Source organism: Sarcophilus harrisii, chromosome 4 (genome assembly GCF_902635505.1).
Source record: "Sarcophilus harrisii chromosome 4, mSarHar1.11, whole genome shotgun sequence".
NCBI lineage: Eukaryota > Metazoa > Chordata > Mammalia > Dasyuromorphia > Dasyuridae > Sarcophilus > Sarcophilus harrisii.
In genome coordinates, this window is record NC_045429.1 from 334420550 (window position 1) to 334437455 (window position 16906).

The 16906-nt window shown below is 37.6% G+C and overlaps 1 protein-coding gene across 1 annotated transcript in view; it reads right to left on the reverse strand.

The window, feature by feature from the left end:
- Positions 1 to 1049: 1049 nt before the first annotated feature.
- The window catches only part of MED1 (mediator complex subunit 1), a 34346-nt gene continuing 18489 nt past the window's right edge, over positions 1050 to 16906 (reverse strand). Inside the window, exons 10-17 of the mRNA XM_003768271.4 lie at positions 16489 to 16578; positions 12727 to 12841; positions 11717 to 11841; positions 11407 to 11525; positions 10486 to 10687; positions 8055 to 8150; positions 7825 to 7930; positions 1050 to 6949 (exon numbers count right to left, since the gene is read on the reverse strand). Coding sequence (XP_003768319.1) covers positions 3706 to 6949; positions 7825 to 7930; positions 8055 to 8150; positions 10486 to 10687; positions 11407 to 11525; positions 11717 to 11841; positions 12727 to 12841; positions 16489 to 16578 — 4097 coding nt within the window. The 3' untranslated portion in view covers positions 1050 to 3705. The remainder of the gene's footprint in view (positions 6950 to 7824; positions 7931 to 8054; positions 8151 to 10485; positions 10688 to 11406; positions 11526 to 11716; positions 11842 to 12726; positions 12842 to 16488; positions 16579 to 16906) is intronic.

Sequence of the window (16906 nt, forward strand, 5' to 3'; positions counted from 1 at the left end):
GTGCTCCACAGCAGGATTCCTGTTGATTTAAAAATAAACTTTTGAAAATTACTTTACTGCCTAACTACAGTGTGATCAATTATAATTAAAAGGTTATCCATTTCTTTTGAGGCAGTTTTTAAAAGAAATACATATTATCTTCACCTGTTTTCCAGTTTGTGTTAATTCACACATACCAAACCCATCACTGATTCAATAAAATTAATTTCTCTTTAGGGAGTCTTCCATGCCTTTTAAAAAATATTTAAAGATAACCTTTGGTGGAATTAATGAATAAAAAGGATTAGTTGGGGAGGAGGGGATGTAGAATTATAGCGTAAATTTTAGATTAGGTGAAAATAAGATTTCAGGAACAAAGATATCACACTTGGGACAAGATTGCTTCTTATCAAAGAAGTTTATTTTGCAAGTAAATAAACAGGTAATTTTGCAATGTTTTGGAAAAAAACAAACCCACAAAACAGATTTTTGTCTACTTTCAAAAAAAAAAAAAAAGAAAAAAGAAAAACCCCAAAATATTTACAGAATTGCACAAAGAAAAGTTAAATTGGAAAACATTCTTTCTATGATGACTTATAAAAGACCCACCCCTGCTCCTGATGCACATTTCTGAACTCAAGAACCATACAAGTTAAATTCCTATAGGTTAGCATAATTCCCATCCTGGCTTTTAATATTAAAGCCCCCAAAAGATAAGAATCCAACCCCAAGGTAAAAATAAAGACAAAATAACACTCCCTCCCCAACCTAAGAGAATGAATGCCCTTACACTATGAACAATTATCTCCTTTACTGTGGCATCTGCAAGAAGTGATTCAACTATGGATACTGCATGACTCATGGGCTCCCTGAAAAAGTTTGTTCTAACTGGAGTTCATGATATTGCTGTATTGCATTTTCTGACCTGGACCTTAGGAAGGAAAATCCTGCCAGTATAAAAACCAACATCTTCAGTCCTCATTTTGGCAAGTAATACCCTGCTTCACATTTCATTCTCAAATACTTTACTTTTTTAAAAAACACAATTGATTTTTTTGGATCATTTGAAATCCTCATGTGCACTGAAGCAGCTTATTTACTTTTGACTAACCATTTCTAACAAGAAAAGCAAAAGACAAAATAAAATCTAACCTGATAAAAACTGAGGATTGTTATCTGTTTTGTTCTTTTTTTGGGGGTGGGGAGGGGAGAGGACAGTGAGGGGATAAGGAGGAATAAAGGGAATCAGATCAAACTAAACATACACAAGACACCAGCTGAAGAAAAGTACAGAACACATATAGACAATTTCCTTGCTGTTTGAAAGAGGGAGGAGTTCCAAGCTTGGTTTATTTCATCTCTTCTCCACCCCATGGAGAAATGCAGTGCACCCTGGTTGTCATGTAGGGTGCAGCAGGTTAGCCCCGGCTTCCTGTTAAGCAAGTTCAGATGCTGGGTCAATGTGTGGGACGTGCTCATCCAGAAAATGCTGGGACTTATCCTTCATCTACATCCTAACTCGGGATTCTTTGATCTGGGTTGGAGAGAAAGAGAGAAAAAGCTTCCCAGTTTAATTGTTTTGGTATATGTTACAACCATTTGGGAAAATTTAACCCTTGGTGTTCCAGTATTACTTAATGTTGTCCTTGTTTAAGGTTTTTCCCACACTCAAAAAAAATTTAAAAACTTATTTTGCTGCAGAAGTCAATGGAAGAGGATCAAAACCAAGTGACAACCTGTGAGAAGTTCTACCTGGTTTTATGTCTTGAGAGGCTGCCACTGTACCAGCATCAAGATAAAGCTCTCTGGTATCACCTTACCCTCTTTCTCTTTAGTGTCACCCAAGTAATTTGATACTGATGTGTTAAGAGATAACTTTCCTTGCTCTACTTTGCAACATTTCCTACAACTTATTACCTAGGGACACCAGGGTTAGTGAAAAGTCAGTCCTGGCCTATGGATGACCCAAAAAGGGAGAACACTGGAGGAAGAACTCAAGACAGTTTCAGAGAAAAAGCCAAAGCTGACTTTCCAACCATATGCAAACTTCAACCTGCAGAAACAGAGCTGGAAAAAATTCTTTGTTTGTCAAGGTCACTCAACTCTGACACTAAAAACAATGCACAACCTGGTGCATTTTTTTTTTTAAGTCCAGAAGAGTTGTGCTGGATACAAGGCCCCATCCTATTGATGCAGATCATGGATGAAATCATCAAGGATGGCACAGTGCAGGTGTCAGAATCAAAGTAAGGCCGCAGATTTTTTTTTTTTTTTTCCAAGAGGACCCTCCAAATATGAGAGCTTGTGCTGCACCTGGACTGCTTTCCTGGATTTCTTTCTTTCTATAGTGCCTATTATTGTAGTCCCTAAGAAGTCAGGTGAAGACCTGTTTCTCCAAAAGGTCCAATTTTGTAGCTACATAGTAGCTATGATATGTCTCCATGCCCACCTATCATTCCAGGCACCTCACTTTAGTGAGCTTGAAATTGATTCAAGAGAAATTATGGCTGCAAATTCATAACTTCTCTCGTTTAGGGAGCACACAGTGGAGTGACCAGAGATCAGAGCCCTCATTCCTTCATATGAAAGGAGATGGAGAACCCAGCTTTCAGGAAAGGCAATCACTTCTCCTGCAGGCAAAATATTGGAATGAGGGCTTTTGGCACATTTAAAGACAGAAGAAGTGTTAGCCCTGATGTGATTTAAATGCTACTAGGCTAGGGAGCTGTGACATTAAACCACAATTTTGTCTTATTTAAAATCATATTAACATTCTGAAAGCCATCCCAGATTTTCTAGGGTTTTTTTTTAAGGTAAAAAAAGAAAAATTAAAATCAACACCTACCCAGTCAGGAGAAGGAAAGTATCCCCTAGCAATTTTTAGGATGTCAATGAGCCCTATGAAAAACTCTGTGAAATTAATTATTGTATAAAATTCAAAGCATTCTAGGTTTTTTAAAACTTCAAAGATGGGCCTTAATCAGACCAACTAGACCCAATGCAGCATCAAACTACTCTAGGTCTATACTTTGTACTATCAAGTCTTATTCTTTTCTTTTCAAATTCTTTGAACTCTACACTCCATTGAATTAGAAGAGAATACTGCATAAAAACAAGGGATTAAAATTATTGACAAATAAATAGCTAAAATCATCTTCCCGTCCCTAAGACTACTTCTCATAAGCAGACGTCCCCTGCATTATTTAGTGTCTAAAAACAACTAAGATCTTTCATTTACGCCTGCCTCAAATGGACGAGTGAACAAGGGTGAACAGCCTTCATGCAAATGCATCAAGGAATGTATTGCTTTTTCATTTCCTACCCAATCTTTCCAACACACATGCACTAAAATGACAGTTTAAAACATGGCCTAAAAATGGATAAAGGGAGAAAAAAATATATATGAAAATTTTCAGCATAACTATTTCCCGCCCTTTCCCCTTCCCACATCCCTTCCCCCCCACCCAAAGCAAGTCTGCAATTTCTACTTTCTCTGGCAAAATAACACAATTCTTGGCTGCCCAGAATAAAACCCCATAGTCAAAGATCAATACTAGGGTCTCTCTAGGTCTAATGTTGCCAAGCACAATCAAAACCATGTCACCCAAGATTGTTTGGGGCAAAGCAGACCCCTGTGGTTTATCCCTTGGGATGATTTTCTACAATTTTCATTAGTTGGAGCTTGAAATTGGTGCAGTTTTGTTTTTCTTTTAGAGAACAAGGTTTTTAATTGCCAAGAAGAGCTGCATCCATTAGCTCATCTTCCTCATCCCCAATCACGAAGTCAGGGGTAAGCATCGTGGGCCTATCTTGTAAGATGGTATTACTTGTCATGGACATGGACTGATCTGAAGAAATAGGTGATTTAGACCAGCTCTCTGACTTGATACTATGAGATTTCTTCTTGTCTCTGTCTTTGTCCCGGTCCCGTTCTCTGTCCCGATCTTTATCTTTCACTTTCTTCTTTTCCTTTTTGTGCTTCTTATGTTTCTCTGTGCTATACTCTGGAAGTGGACGGATGCCATCATCTGAGCTGGGACTGTTCTGATAGGACTTTTCTGCTATTGAGGAGCCTGACTCACTCTCACTATCCAGATTCTGAGGGGTATATGCTGGTGACTTACTGTGGCTAGGTGAACCACGTTCATGCTTTGGAGTGGAGCCACTAATCAGAGGAGAGCCATAGTTTTTGGAAGAGGCCATTTGAGGCCTGAGTCCTTCCCCACTACTTTCCCCAGGTTTCTGCAGAGTCACTTTGGCTTTAATGCTGGGGGATCCCCCATCATGCTTGCTGATGATAATCTTGGCCACACCTGTACTTCCCACATTTTTGGATTCTGAAGTTTTCTTAGAAGAGTCAACTGAACCCCCAGAGACGGAGACCTTTGATTTGTCTTTATCACTCTTTTCTCGCTTTCCTTGGAATTCCCCTCCTGACATATTGTGTTTGGAGGACATAGGATGGCTAGAGGAATTGGCACTCACTCCCATCTGACCCTCCATTGGGTCTTCCCCTCCAGGGCCACTAGTAACTACTCCATGCTTCAATTTATCTATGACTGCTGTCAAAGATGGCTTTTTATTTCTACTGGGAGATTTCCCTTTGGAGCTACCATGCTGGTTCTGAGATGAAGACATAGAAGAGCCACTCGAAAAGGAAGAGGAAGAGGCTGTGCAAGAATTGGATGATGGGGGTGTTTTTTGAGACAATGAGCCTGAAGAGCCCAACCCTGAAGACTTCATGCCAGAGCCTGAACTGGTCCCAGACATATGAGAGCCACTAGAACCTGAACTGATGGGAGATTTGGCTTTAGATGATGGGGGAGTTCCAGGTACAGGTTTCATTGGAGAAGCAAGTTTGTCAGAGCTTCCAGATGGCCTTGAATGGGAAGGGGAGATGTTTGGTTTACTCAAAGAGGGGTTCATGAGTGATGATGGCTTTCCTTGAGGTTTCACCTTGTTGCTCCCAGAGCTACTACTGAGCCCATGTTTGGTAATGGGAGAAGAACCTGGTTTCCCTACAGACTGGGATGAACTTTTTGACTGGCTAGATCCAGAACACCCTTGGCTAGAATACATACTGCTACTCATCTTGGAACCTGAAGAACCTTCTGATTTACTGCTTTTCATTTTTCCTGAAGTAGAAGTGGAAGAAGATGATGAGGAAGAATGGCCATGGTGGCTCTTACTTCCTGAGGAAGACATAGATCCACTGCTGGTGTACTGACTATGTGAAGAGGGCTTGGCTACCATTACAGTCCCCTTAGGAATCTGAATGGTGATTTTAGGAATGGGTGGTGTGGCAACACCTGGAGGAGTCTGAGATCTTCCTGAACTTCCAGGTGACTTGGACCCACCCGTGCTAGCGGGTGGAGTAAAAGGCCTGTTAGAAGAACTGTGAGATGGAGACTTCCCATCTGTGTCCGCTTTTTTTCGCTTTGGAGGCTTATCTTTGCTTTTGCCATCACTGGAAGGTGTTCGGCTACGTTTTCCTGGTTTACTGTCTAATGATGGCCCTGAAAGACTGCTACACCCAGTGCCATTGCCATCCTTTATCCGTTTTTGAGTCTTATCCTTCCCCAAGTCTCCTGTACTCAATAAAGGACTCTGGCTCCCACTGTGGTGCTCCATTATGTCAGCAGGCCCCAGTGCCTTACTGGCCACTGCAATAATACTGAAGTCTACTGTGTCAGCTTGGCTGTTGCCTTTAAACTTGTTTTCTACACTATCGCCCGCAAGTACTGGCACTCCCAAAGTATTTAGTGCCTGTGAAGCAAATCCTTTAAAATCATCATTATCGCCACTCTGGCTGCTTTCATCAAAATACTCTTCCCCAAAACCGCTTTGGCTTTGGCTATTCAGCAAGTCAGGATTGAAATCTACTCCATCAGGAAAAAAATGATTAGTAGGAGAATCACTGTTGGGACTTCCAGTAGCATCCGCAATCAGATCAGCAGGGTCAGTATATGGGTTCTCATTATTGTTATTTTGGAAAACATCAGGATCAAAGAGGGCACTCTGGGAATGTGCAGAGCTTGAAGAGTCTCTAACAGGAGTATCAATGGGTGGACAATCATCGCTGGTACTGGGGAGCTTGGAAGCCTCTTCTGCAATGTCTGAGAGAATGTCAGTCACATCAGCACCAATGCTGTCTGAACTAGACAGTCGGACCATTCTCTGAATACTGGGCTGGGGATGAGGTATTGGCTGTGGGTAAGTCGTGGGAGGAGTGCTACACTGGCTAGGTGCTGGAGTGATGTGGGGAGTGTCCAGCGTGTCAGCAGTCATGTTAACATCAAAGACTGGGTTCTGTGAGTCAACGTCCATCGAAAACAGCTCTCTCTGAAAGTCATCTTCGGTCTGGTGCTTGGGCTTTTCGGGCAGTACTCTTGACGACTTCTTCTTCTTCGTCTTATTGGCCCCTGAGCCCATTTCCATTCGAGGTGAGCCAGAAGAGGAGTTCTGCCTCTCTAATGGACTGCTTCCATAAAGAGTTGAGAAATCCTGGGCAGGATTATCTTTAAGAAGGTTCATGAGCATCGGGTGGTTCTTGGTGTTGCTGGCTGGCGAGGATACAGGAGGCGGCGTGTGATGAGGAGGGGTCGGACTCGAGCCAATGGAAGACCCCACGTTCCCTGTGATTTGCAACAAACTGGTAAGAATTGGGTTCTGAGACACCTTGCTGAAGTCCTCCCCATGGCCCACCGACTCATGCCGCTCTTTCATGTTCATGCTCATATTAAACAAGGTGGTAATGGGACCCCCCGGAAAGGTGTTGGTTGGTGTAGTGGTACCACTCATTGGGTTGCTGCCTGTGGTCATGCCATACCCTGGGCTGCTAGCCGGGGGCAGGTTCTTTTTCACCATGTCTTCAACTGTTTCTGCAATGAGGGACAGGGCTGGTGTGTCGGCCTGAATGGTTTCAGCTTTCCTCCGAATAGCCCTCATCGTCACAGGAATAGACATACATCTGTAAGACAGAACAAAGACAAGTTACTATTGCAATGACCGCTAAAACTAGGACCAATATTTTAATGTATGATATTTAGACATCCCATTTAAGATTTACTGATTTGGGGTTTCATGTACAATGAATACACCGAAAAAGAGAAGTAATTCTATCAAAGAACAAAACTTTGAATAAGTTACTCATTCCAATGATGGCCAATCATGAAGACACTTACAAACTTGTGCAAAAAAAAAAAAAAAAAAAAAAAAAAAAAAAGATCCCAAATTCTCATTTTTATATAGAAATGAAAAAGTACAGGAATTAATTGAAAACTGAAGTAAAATTTTCTCCATGAAAAGTATCATGTGGAGGTTAAATGTGATAAATGGTTATTTTTACTACGGAAATAGGTGCAAACCTATCCACTTGTGGCTTATATCTTTCTAATCCCACATCAAAGGGTTTCAAATATACTACTGTTGCTAGCATTTGATTTTTTAAATAAACTAAAAAAATTTTTTTCTAGTAATTTTTTTCTGCAAGCCAAATTTTCTGGCTTAGCTTAAATACCCTCTCCCAAACTACTGTTTGATAGTTATATCTGTTTCATAGACCAGTAATGCTTCCAGAAATCTCTACTAATGGGTATAAGCATTAAGGTGCACCCAAAGAGAGGCCAGCATATTTCTCAACTGCTATTAATATTGGCCTTACAGTTACAAATTTAAACTGTCACTTTTGAAAGAGAAAGCACAAAGAGATGGTGAATTCAAAGCAGTGCATGACTGCTTCCCTTATAAATTTCACATTAATGCTAATACATATTTAAAGCAGCAATAAGAAAGCATACTTCCAACCAAATTCCATTAATAGTTTTGCAAAGAAAACCACTTTACCTCTGAACAACTTTGGCAATGAAATCATCTGTGCAGATGAGAGCATCCGACAATCCTTTGTAGAGTTTACAACTGACATGTGTTGAATCCTGTACATCCATTACCACTGAAAAACAAACATTTGGGACATTTGGAAAAAATTTGTCTTTTGACTTTAGTCAAACATATTTCTTGAATCTCTATGAAAACCTCCCACCTCCCTCTGATACTGGACACACAACACAACTCACCACACACCAAGGAGTCATTCACAGGATGCTGAAAGGACACGCTGAAACAGGTATCAGAAAGAGGACAAACCTCAAACTGAAGGATCCCAGGAGAATCTGAAAGGAGAGAAGTCTATAAAGCAGTCTGAAAAACCACAAGACTTGAGATAAACTATAGAACCCTGAATTCACAAAGAAGCATTCCCCTTTTCCCTTGTGGCCCAATCTTTGAGCTCTATATACATGGCTTGTAATGCCATCTATAAAAGTTACCATGGTAAAAAGAAACAGATCCCTGGCTGGCTGCAATTAGCTCTGATAACAATGTACTGAATATTTTCCCAAAAGTCCCATATCAAAATGTACATCTTTCCAATATATAAAGCTTCAATTAATTCTCTAAAAACTGGAAAATGTTAGCAGTTGTAAATACTCTGGGCTGGAAGTGAGCAATGAAAACAAAAGCTGCTGAGGGAAGTTTTTCATTCCATTTGGTGAGAGTTTAGATACAGACTCGTTGCCCAGAAACACTGCATTTCTAACAGAGCATGCAGCTGTCAGCAGGCCAGCCCATGGCTTAGTAAGCAAGAATGTCAAGCCTGAAAGGGGTATATCCTCATCTGTTTGCCTCTGAACCTCAAAATTCACTTATTCACTCAACATGACAACCTCCAACTAATCTTTTCAACATTTCAGAGCCAAAAGTATTCTGGATAAAGAGCAATTTTCTGTATAAGATTGGCTCTATAATGATTCTGAGTATACCTGCTGGCTCAAATATTTTAAGTGGGATCACTAATCTTTTCCTGGGATTTCTCAAATGGCCACACTCAAGAACATTACACAAGCCAGTCAAGTCTAGATAGTTGATGTTCTGCAAGTACAAGTACTCAGGAACAGCAGTGTGGAAGATAGAAAGAACAAGAGAGCCCTAGTTTGAATTTCCTCTCTAATATTATGTAAACTTTTAATTCACAAACTCCAATCAAATAACTAAAACTCTCTGAGGTTCCATTTTCCAATCAACAAAATGGAAATATTAATTGTATCACATAACTCAGAGGGGTGTTAGAAAGTATCTGCTAAGTCTTAGCACTCTAAAAAGTGAGTGAGCTAATTTATTTAATCATAATTCTTGTTCCTCTGAATGCAAGTCTTAAAGTTTTTATCACCTCCATTCTTCTAGCTTACCTACTCTCCCTGAACCAAATCTCCCGAGGAGATACAGAGATTAGGGACAGAATAGGAAGGCCAGCAAAGATAACCAGCAATCATGCTGTGGCTTCTACTGGTCATTGATTCACTGCCTGGAAAAGAGCTGTCGAACTCTAATTAAACAAGAACTTGCTCTGGGCTCAGTCCAGATAATAAGGTCACAACTACAAAGCAAATACAGGGTCAAGGGATGGGAAATGTAGTTCTGAGTAGTACTTCTTGATACAGAAGTATAACGACTAACAGAATAGGACTCTGAATCTAGAAAGGTCTATTTTACATAAGAGAAACTAAAGCCCAGAACAGAAAATATATGACTTGAGATCTAAACCTAGGTCTTGCTGACTTCAAGTCTAGCACTCAAAACCATATAACCAACATCCAATGGGACAGAATCCAATTAGTTCTTTCTTTGCTCCCCCTGATTTTGATCATTAGTCATCTTGCCCATTACTGTACCAGGAACTACAGTTCTGGCACAACACCAACTTTACCAATCTCTTCACAAAGAAAAGCAGCAAAGTACAATATGCGGAAGTGAAGGAAAAAGCATGATGGGCTTACTTTGTGCCAAGTACAAGGCAAACACCAAAGAGACACAATTAATGTTCTTGAGAAGTTTATGGTAAAGTTTATGGTGTGTGTGTGTGTGTGTGTGTGTGTGTGAGAGAGAGAGAGAGAGAGAGAGAGAGAGAGAGAGAAGGGACACTGGATGGGTGTTTTAGTTTGATAAGTAACATGGTGCCTACATCTAGATGACAATGAAGAAAAAATGCTTTTTACAGAAGCTCTGATAGCATTCATTCAATTACTCTTCCCATAAAGGGTTAGGGGAGCAAAAGGAAAGATGGTTGGAATAAAGTACGGTCTAGGGCCTGGGGGACTGAGTGGGCTCTCTCCAATCAGGGCAGATGAAAGTGCTGGAATTGAAGTCAGACAGACCTGAGTTTCATTCCCATTTCTCACAATACTTAATAGTGGTGTGATCATGATCAAGTTTCCTCAACCACCTGAACCTCTCAGTCATCTTATCTGTAAAATGGGGATAACAATCCCAGCAGTAGTCCCTCACTCCCTTACAGGGCTATTGTGAGGTTCAGAGAAGAGAATGTATGTAAAGTAGTCTGCAAACCTTGAAGCCTTATAGAAATGTCACCTATGTTGTTAAAGCAGAAATTCCTTCATAAGAAGTCTTCCAGACCCTGCCAGTAAACACATGAGAAGAAAGAGGCAACACCTTCTTTCAGAATAGTTCTCTTGACACAGCTTCCAATAAGAGTGTTGTAGGCCACTTGGTGTCTGATTAGGTTGAGGATGAGAGGGACTCGGCCAGGATGCTGAAAAGTGACTTTTTCAATGAGGGTTCCCTGGAGGCTTCGACCGTCTGGAAGAGGGGCATCCTTATTGAGGAAATAGCAGTGCTGCTGGCCTGGAAGAGCCTAGGCAACAAAACCAAAACAATAAAATGAAGTGAACAAGTACCATGAAGGAATATTCCCAAAAGCTGATCCATAAAAAAAAATAACATACTTTGAGAAATAATATAAATTTCCATAATTCACTAACCAGTTAAGATAAAAAATTTCAACTTTGCTAAATGAATCTTAAAATTCATTCAAAAAAGAATGAAATTAAACCAATATACATAAACGAGAATGCACCTTTATTTAAGAGGAAAGAAAAAGGAAATTCTATTAACATTCCCATGTAATTCATTCTGAGATCAAATCCTCAATATATAAATTCTACATTATACTTTATGCCCCCCTGCCTTTTAATCATATGACAATGCTTTTGTATTACTCAAGGACTTTTTCCAAGTTAACGTAATGATCAAAAGAAAAGGAACTTTTAACAACAACTTGTAAGATCACAAGAGTAAAAATATTAAGAAGTTTCTATATGAAGACATTTAAAACAATGACATTTATGTAAGGTTTTCAAATTATCAACAATGACATCATCCCTTGCCTTGACAAATCACTGATGTCCAATATCTCAGTTCAATATTTTGGGGTCTACTACTAAATAAAAAGATTAAGACAAGAAGGATATGGTCCAAAAGACCCAAAGAATATTTTACCTATTTTCAATAATTCAGAAAGGAAGAAAAAATGTGGCCTCAGAACCTAGATTAACTGTCCTGAAATTCACTTACTGCATAAAAGCGCATGTTGTGATTCAAAGGTACTGGATCTGGATCTTTTGATAGTTCAAATTGAGTGATCAATTCATAGAGAGGCACATAAATTGGTTGGGTATCAAACAATGGAATTCCTAGGGAAACAAAGAATAAAATAATGACCAGACTGTGGTATTTAGCTTCCTCTAAAGATTCTTATTCATTTATTCAACAACTATTTTATGTTATGTTCTTAAAAGTAGCTACCTCACACAATAAAGATCTGGACTTGAATAATTTCCCTTTCACATTTATGGTAAATAAATACTCCATACTCAAAACCCACCTGTACAATTCTGTAGTTTCTGGACAAATGCTCTAGATACTGGGATTGGCCGGGGAAACTTCAAGAAGAAACAGGCAGGTAAATCAACACTGTTGGCACTAGTGATTGAGGAGAAGGAAGGGGTCCTGAAAAGAAAAAGTTAAGTTCTGAGCTGATTTTGAAAGCAAGACCCAAACACATATATAAACCTATACTTAAAAACATAAGGATTTTCAAATTCACTGCCTCAATTACTTTACTCTAAGCCTTTTTTTAAGATGAGTAAACTAGAGAGGAATCCTACCAAGGTTAAGTGGTTTGTCAAAGGTGAATCAGTGATAGTCACCACCAGACCCAAGGTTGCCTCCCACCTATTTCTATTGTCATTGCCCTTTTAACATACTTTGAAACGATAGTTAGAAGCATATGCTCCAACATACTTCCAAATTAGTAACAAAGGGTAAGGCTTAAGCAAGTCACCTAAGCTCCATGGGCATCAGTCTCCACAATTATAAATTGAGGGAGTAGATGAAATAGACACTATGGGCTCTGTCAGATCTATGATCCTATGACTATGACACTCAGGAAGTTAAGTTTGAGTCACGTACTAGCTTGTGTAGCCAAAGAAGAGCAACAATTGTTGACACAAAGGGAAGTGGCACAGTTATCTATACCTCACTTCTTCTTTTAGACATTCCATGATTAAATATCAGAGATAAATATCTTTATTTTATGTCTTTTATATTATTTATCCATTACATTATATTACATATCTATTATATTATTTATATATTTATTATATCTTTTATATTATTTTATCATGGATAAAAGGAAATTAATGGGAACACTATTTGGACATTTTTGGACAATAATTTTGGATAATACTAGTCTAAAGACTAAAGTACATCAATTTAAATGTAGTAAATTGGAGAAAGAAACAAAAATAAGATCCGTCTTTCTTGACATTTGTTTCCTGATAGGCTAGAAGTTGGATTAATTGACTTGCTAATTCAGAAAGGATTCTTCCTTACCATTTGTTATCAACAGGATGTGATCCCATAATTAATGGTGCAATGGGGAGTTTGTACATGGCAGATGGAGTTCCCTCGATTGTGACTGATGCATTCATGCCCAAAGTCCGAGGAACTGAAAGGTAGAAAGATTAAAAAAAAAAAATCCAATAGATTAAAATTGCCAAATTTACTGTCCTTATGCAACTTTGGTCAGATCACTTATATGATCAAAATCCTTCAATTTTTCCTAATGCCTATCACATAAAATTCAAATTCCTTTATCAGACAATCAAGGCTGTGACAGTCAGGTGATAACTTACTTTTAATCTTTTTTTTTTGTTCTCTACATTTCAGCCAAATTGGATATATGTGTACATGTGTGTGTGCATGCATATATTATTTTATACTATATTTATAAATAGCAGCAGAATGGCAAACTAGAGAAAATATTATATTAGGAGTTGAAAAGGTTCTGATCCTGCCTGTCTTTTACTTGGTCATATAACCTTGGGCAAAGTGCCCTTCAGCCCCTTTCTTAGGACTTACACCCTGAGTCATAGAACTGCCTAGATGGAGAGAGCTCTGATACAAGGAAATCTCCATCCTAAGGAAAGCAGACCAGGAATGAAAATTACAAATATTTTAGAGATTCAGAAATTTCTGTGGATTTTAAACTCTCTTTTCCCTCATGTAATTAACATTATATATATATAACATTTATATGTATTTTTTTAAATACAGAGTGTCTTGCTTTCTATTACTTGTTTGATTGGCCTCATAGGGATACTGGAAGACAGTAAATTGTAGAAGTAACTATCAATGATTGTAATGTTTATTATTTTATTTTCTACAGAATAATTTCACTTTTAGTGAATTAGCATATTATTCTTCAGTTTAGATACCTAAAGCTATTTTTCTAGTCAACTAAGACCCTCACTGATAAAAAAAACACAGGTAAGAAATAACATAATACATGGGGAAAATACCTACCCATTAATATATAAACCATTGTATTCTAGGTTTAATACAAGGAAATCTAAGGAAACCATAATTATGGCTAGCTATGCATTCTCATATTCAATAATTTGACCCAAGTTACTAAAATGGTAAATCCAGTAGCAATATGACCTGAAAACTTTCTGAGAAATCCATAAACACTTTTACCCTAAAAGGTGTCTTAAGAAATGATAAAGAGGAAAATTGAGAGATTTTTACAAACTGATTTAGATGAAAGTGAGCAAAATTTATACAATTACAACTCTTTAAAAGAAAACTCTGATAAGCTTAAGAATTGATCAATTCAGTGATTTGCTGAAACTCCACAAGACTGATAATGAACTATACTGCCCACACTTCCTGGGAGAGGTGATAAGACTAGAGAAACAAAATAGATATGTTTTTATACAAGGCACTTACGGATCTTTTTCTTGACTATTCTATAATTCTCAAGGGTTTGGGGACATAAGGTATGATGCAAAGTCATAGGAGAGAAGAAATAATGACAATGATGTCAAAACAAAAGAAGATAAAGAGTATCAACAAAACATTTGAAACACAAACAAGAGCCTTCCATGTCACATAAACAAAAAAATGGAAGACATTTTCTCTAATCCTCATAACTTCTTAAATCTCTCCCAAAAAGGAATCATATGCAAAATATAAAGCAATTTTAATCATCTCCATGGGCTAGGACACAATGATTAATTAATAACATGACGATTTAATGAATCAATAGCATAGAAGACTACCTCCCACTAAGCATCTCTTCCTCACTCTACCAGCAGGGCTGATCAAAGAGACACAAAGACTTGAGCTCAATTCTATCCTGTGCCTCTTTCCAGTAGTGGAAAACCAAAGAGCAAAAGACTGTTCAGGCCCATGGTGAGGCAGCATTCTATTCTGTGGCAGAGCAAATGACATTGAAGTGTAAGTGAAGACTAAGATGGCTTTAATGTCCAACTCCTAAGAAAACCATCAAGGTGAGGAAGTCAGACAATGAACAAAGGGGCAAAAAACTGAACCAGATCTCAGGAGAAAAAAACTCAATCAAAGATTGTGTTGTCGACTATCATGTTCAGTCATGTGTAAGACTCTTCATGATCGCAGTGGGATTTTCTTGACAAAGATATTGGAGTGTTTTGCCATTTTCTTCTCCAACTTATTTTACAGATGGGGAAACTGAGGTCAAGAGGGTTGTGACCTGCTTAGGGTCACAGCGCTACTAAATATCTCCCTGACTTTAGGTCTGATGCTACATCCAATGATGCAACCCAGATGCCCAAAGATCTTGAGCTTAAGCATATCAAAGCAAAAGGATATATTAATAAATGAGGGATGAATATGGTCTTCACATCAGTTAAAAAGTAGTCTTCCATGAATAAATATTATAAGACAATCAAAAATGAATCAAGACCAAGATGATATGGAACCAGAGTAGATTGTTCTTTATTGGTTGAAAAAAGAAATAAGAATTGTAAAAGCAAAATTTGTGGACTGCTCAAAAGAAATATTTGACATAATAGAAAAACCACTCCACTGTGTCAAGTTTTATCAAACAATAGCGAATAATAATGATAGCTAATAACGACCATCTGGATGTATTAAGTGCTTTACAATTATTATCTCACTTGATCAACAACAACTCTGGGAAATGGGTTTTATTATTGACCCTATTTAAAAGACAAGGAAATTGAGTCAAACAGAGGATAAAGTGACTTTCCCAGGATCATACAAGTACTTAGCAATAACTGAGGCTGGATTTAAATTCATATCTTCCTACTGGTTAATGAATGCCAATCGATATTTTTTTCTTCAGGATAAAAATCTCTGTTTCAACACATGGACCCATGGGATACATGTTTCAAGTCCATAAAAGTTTGCTTACTGCTTATATAGAAGTAAAAGATCATTGAAAAAAAAAAATTCATGTCTTCCAAACAAAAGAGAAAATTATAGATTGGGAATGCAAATAAACAAAAGTAAAAGACAACTGAAGAAAAGAAGCAAAAAGCAATAATGTTAAAAAGAAAACATGATTTATATAGAAGCAAAATATATTGATTTCAAAGGCAGAATGCACAAAAATAACTTAAGGATTATAAGTATCCCAGGAGAACTTGAGTCACAAATGCAAGAAGTAATATTAAAAAAACTACCCATAATTTCTGAAAAGAGAAAACAAAGGGCAAGTATAATAATCTATAGATAAGTCTTCAGAAAAATGTACCATATTCCAAACTCTAAAAGAAAATGAGAGCAAAAAGGTTAAGAAAGGGACATAAAGAAGACAAAAGTGTTGGCATTATGAGTTAATTTTAATATATACTTTAAAACAAGCTATAAGAGATTCAAGATTCTGCCTATCAGCTTTCTGCTTTTAGTATATGTAAATATTCATGCTTGTTGATGTTTTGGTATATGGTATAGTATATGGTAGAGAATTAACAAGGAGATAAAAAGTAAATAAAAGTGATCTAACACTTTTATCATATTTCATTGGAATAATACAGAATGATCTCAAATTCTTATTTTTGCTAAGTGCTTTAAGAAGCAGCATTGAATATTTGATGGAGCTGATCTTGGAGTCAAGAAAACCTGAGTTCAAGTCCTGCCTCTGACACCAAGCTGTATCAATATGTGAAAATGACAACTTCTGCAAGGCTCAGTTGCCTCATTTGTAAAATGAAGTTGTTCAACCAGATGGCCTCTAAGATCCATCCCATCTCTAAAACTGTACTACTGATTGATCTATAAATCTTCCTATACAAAGACAACACTTACCATTATTTTCATGCAAAAGAATTGGGGTTGCTGTCTTATCTTCCAATAGATCATAAGGAGAGGCATAGTACTTCAAATTCATCAAGTGACCTATGGAAATTAAAATTAGTTTTTGTTTAAATAAGAGCAATAATTCAAGTGAATTACTTAGTCAAAAAATCATTCATGTCCCTGTGAAAAATAATCCAAGAAAAGTTTCATATATAGTGATTCATTCTCCAAAATAATTCATATTTCATAAATTACATTTTATATACAGCTCTATAGGTCATGAATTCAAGAATAAGAAACCATTCTAAGCTTTCCAGTCTTTGGAAAGTTAGTAAAAAATATATCGGGGAAAAAAAAAATCAGTAACTTTCAACTATTGCGTATTTTGATAAAATTGAGATAAACAAACTAGTTACCTAAAGATATC